The sequence below is a fragment of the Sphaeroforma arctica genome (genome assembly GCF_001186125.1).
Source record: "Sphaeroforma arctica JP610 unplaced genomic scaffold supercont1.6685, whole genome shotgun sequence".
NCBI lineage: Eukaryota > Ichthyosporea > Ichthyophonida > Sphaeroforma > Sphaeroforma arctica.
The window spans coordinates 1-1590 of NW_014033873.1; the positions used below are offsets into that span (position 1 = coordinate 1).

The 1590-nt window shown below is 43.3% G+C and overlaps 1 protein-coding gene across 1 annotated transcript; it reads right to left on the bottom strand.

Moving 5' to 3' along the window:
- Positions 1-30: 30 nt before the first annotated feature.
- SARC_15765 (hypothetical protein) lies at positions 31-1385 on the bottom strand (the record flags this gene model as incomplete). Its single annotated transcript, XM_014290120.1, has 2 exons — positions 31-173; positions 1065-1385. Coding segments are annotated over 2 exons (464 nt in total), but the record flags the coding sequence as incomplete, so codon positions are not given.
- Between the last annotated feature and the right edge of the window lie 205 nt (positions 1386-1590).

Genomic DNA, 1590 nt, shown 5'->3' on the forward strand with positions numbered 1-1590 from the left:
AGTGCTGACAGATATAGACAAGACATGTACCTGGGAATTGAATACTTTGCTATGTACAGTCTGGTAGCTAATAATTCAGGTGGTCCCTCGTGATACCACACCTCGGGTTTCTTCTCCTCCACCACTACTTCTTCTTTCTTTTTTTTCGGTGCTTTGAGTGCAGCCTCTGCTTCCTGAAAATACCAACCAAAACAATGATATCACAGAAAAAAAAATAGTATCCGTAGAGATACATGAGTGGGTGTATCCATACTCCATGAGCTTGTCAACTAGTACTAGGAAAAAAGTGATACTATTCCTCGAGTATTCAGATGCGTGTATGCGAGCTGCCTTAATGTCAGTGAGGATTGAGACGGCATGGTTCCCTTAGAGGCCTACAACCATTGCATAACACACGCGAGCAAATGTGTACATCACGTATACTACATGTCATTATAACATGTCAGCAAATTACGTATATTACATATTTTACATCATGTCAACAATATACTACAGGTTGTCTAATATACGTTACGAACACGGGTACAAGGTACGGCTTCCTTGCGTATGTATACCTGGCAAATGTGCATGGTTGTTAGTGTACATGCATGGGTTGATTACAGACTGATACACGCACCTTCTATAGTGAAGCCGACGCGTACGATGTTCCAACGCACGAGACAACCATTAAACCGCACAGGCGTACGTAAATTTCAGCATTGCAAACCTTATAACATGCCATCTATCCACCAAACATACAATCATGCTAACCTACCTTATAACATGCCATCTATCCACCAAGCATACAATCATGCTAACCTACACACCCAGAAACATGAACACACGCGCACACAGACACAAACACGCGAACCTGGTGCACCCGCTACCATACTCGTAAAACTCATGGGCATCCCAAGAACAAATTGCAGGCCGACCAGCAAGGGTTAGAGCATAAGAATCGAATGCTTCGCCATGCTTATAGCACTCCAAGCAATCTCGGGACTCATCAAGTCGGCCAGCATACATAGGGTTTAAACCCCAAAACCTCTAAAACCCACAAAACCCATACATACATACATACATACCACTTCGAGTTTCTTAAGCGTGCATTTCTTGAGACGCTCACGCCTCAGTCCTTTGTCTTCGCCAAACAAGGTGATGGGCTCCTCCATCTCACGCAACGCCTTTCGGACCATCAGGTCATCTGTGGGTACAGCGAGCGTACGTAACCTGCGCTTCCTCTCAAACTCGGCTAAGATAGCCGCTCGTTCCTTATCGTCCATTTCACCCAGGCCAACTACCACTGCACCTGGGGTGGGCTGAGCCGGGGCTGCTGTAATGTTTTGTGAAATTGGCATAGAGCAGTTGAGGTGGGGTATGGGACCGAACGCGCGTGTATAGTACATATCAGTGTATGTATATATATTGCAGTATAGGGATATAGAGGAGGACGTGGATGCGAAGATTGTGCAGAAAACGTTATTTCATTTTTTTTATACGTCTATCTGTATGTAGAACGTATATTTCCATATATAAATACGCATGTGTACGTATATTGATCTTCATATACCTAAACACACATATATATAAATATATATACATATATATATA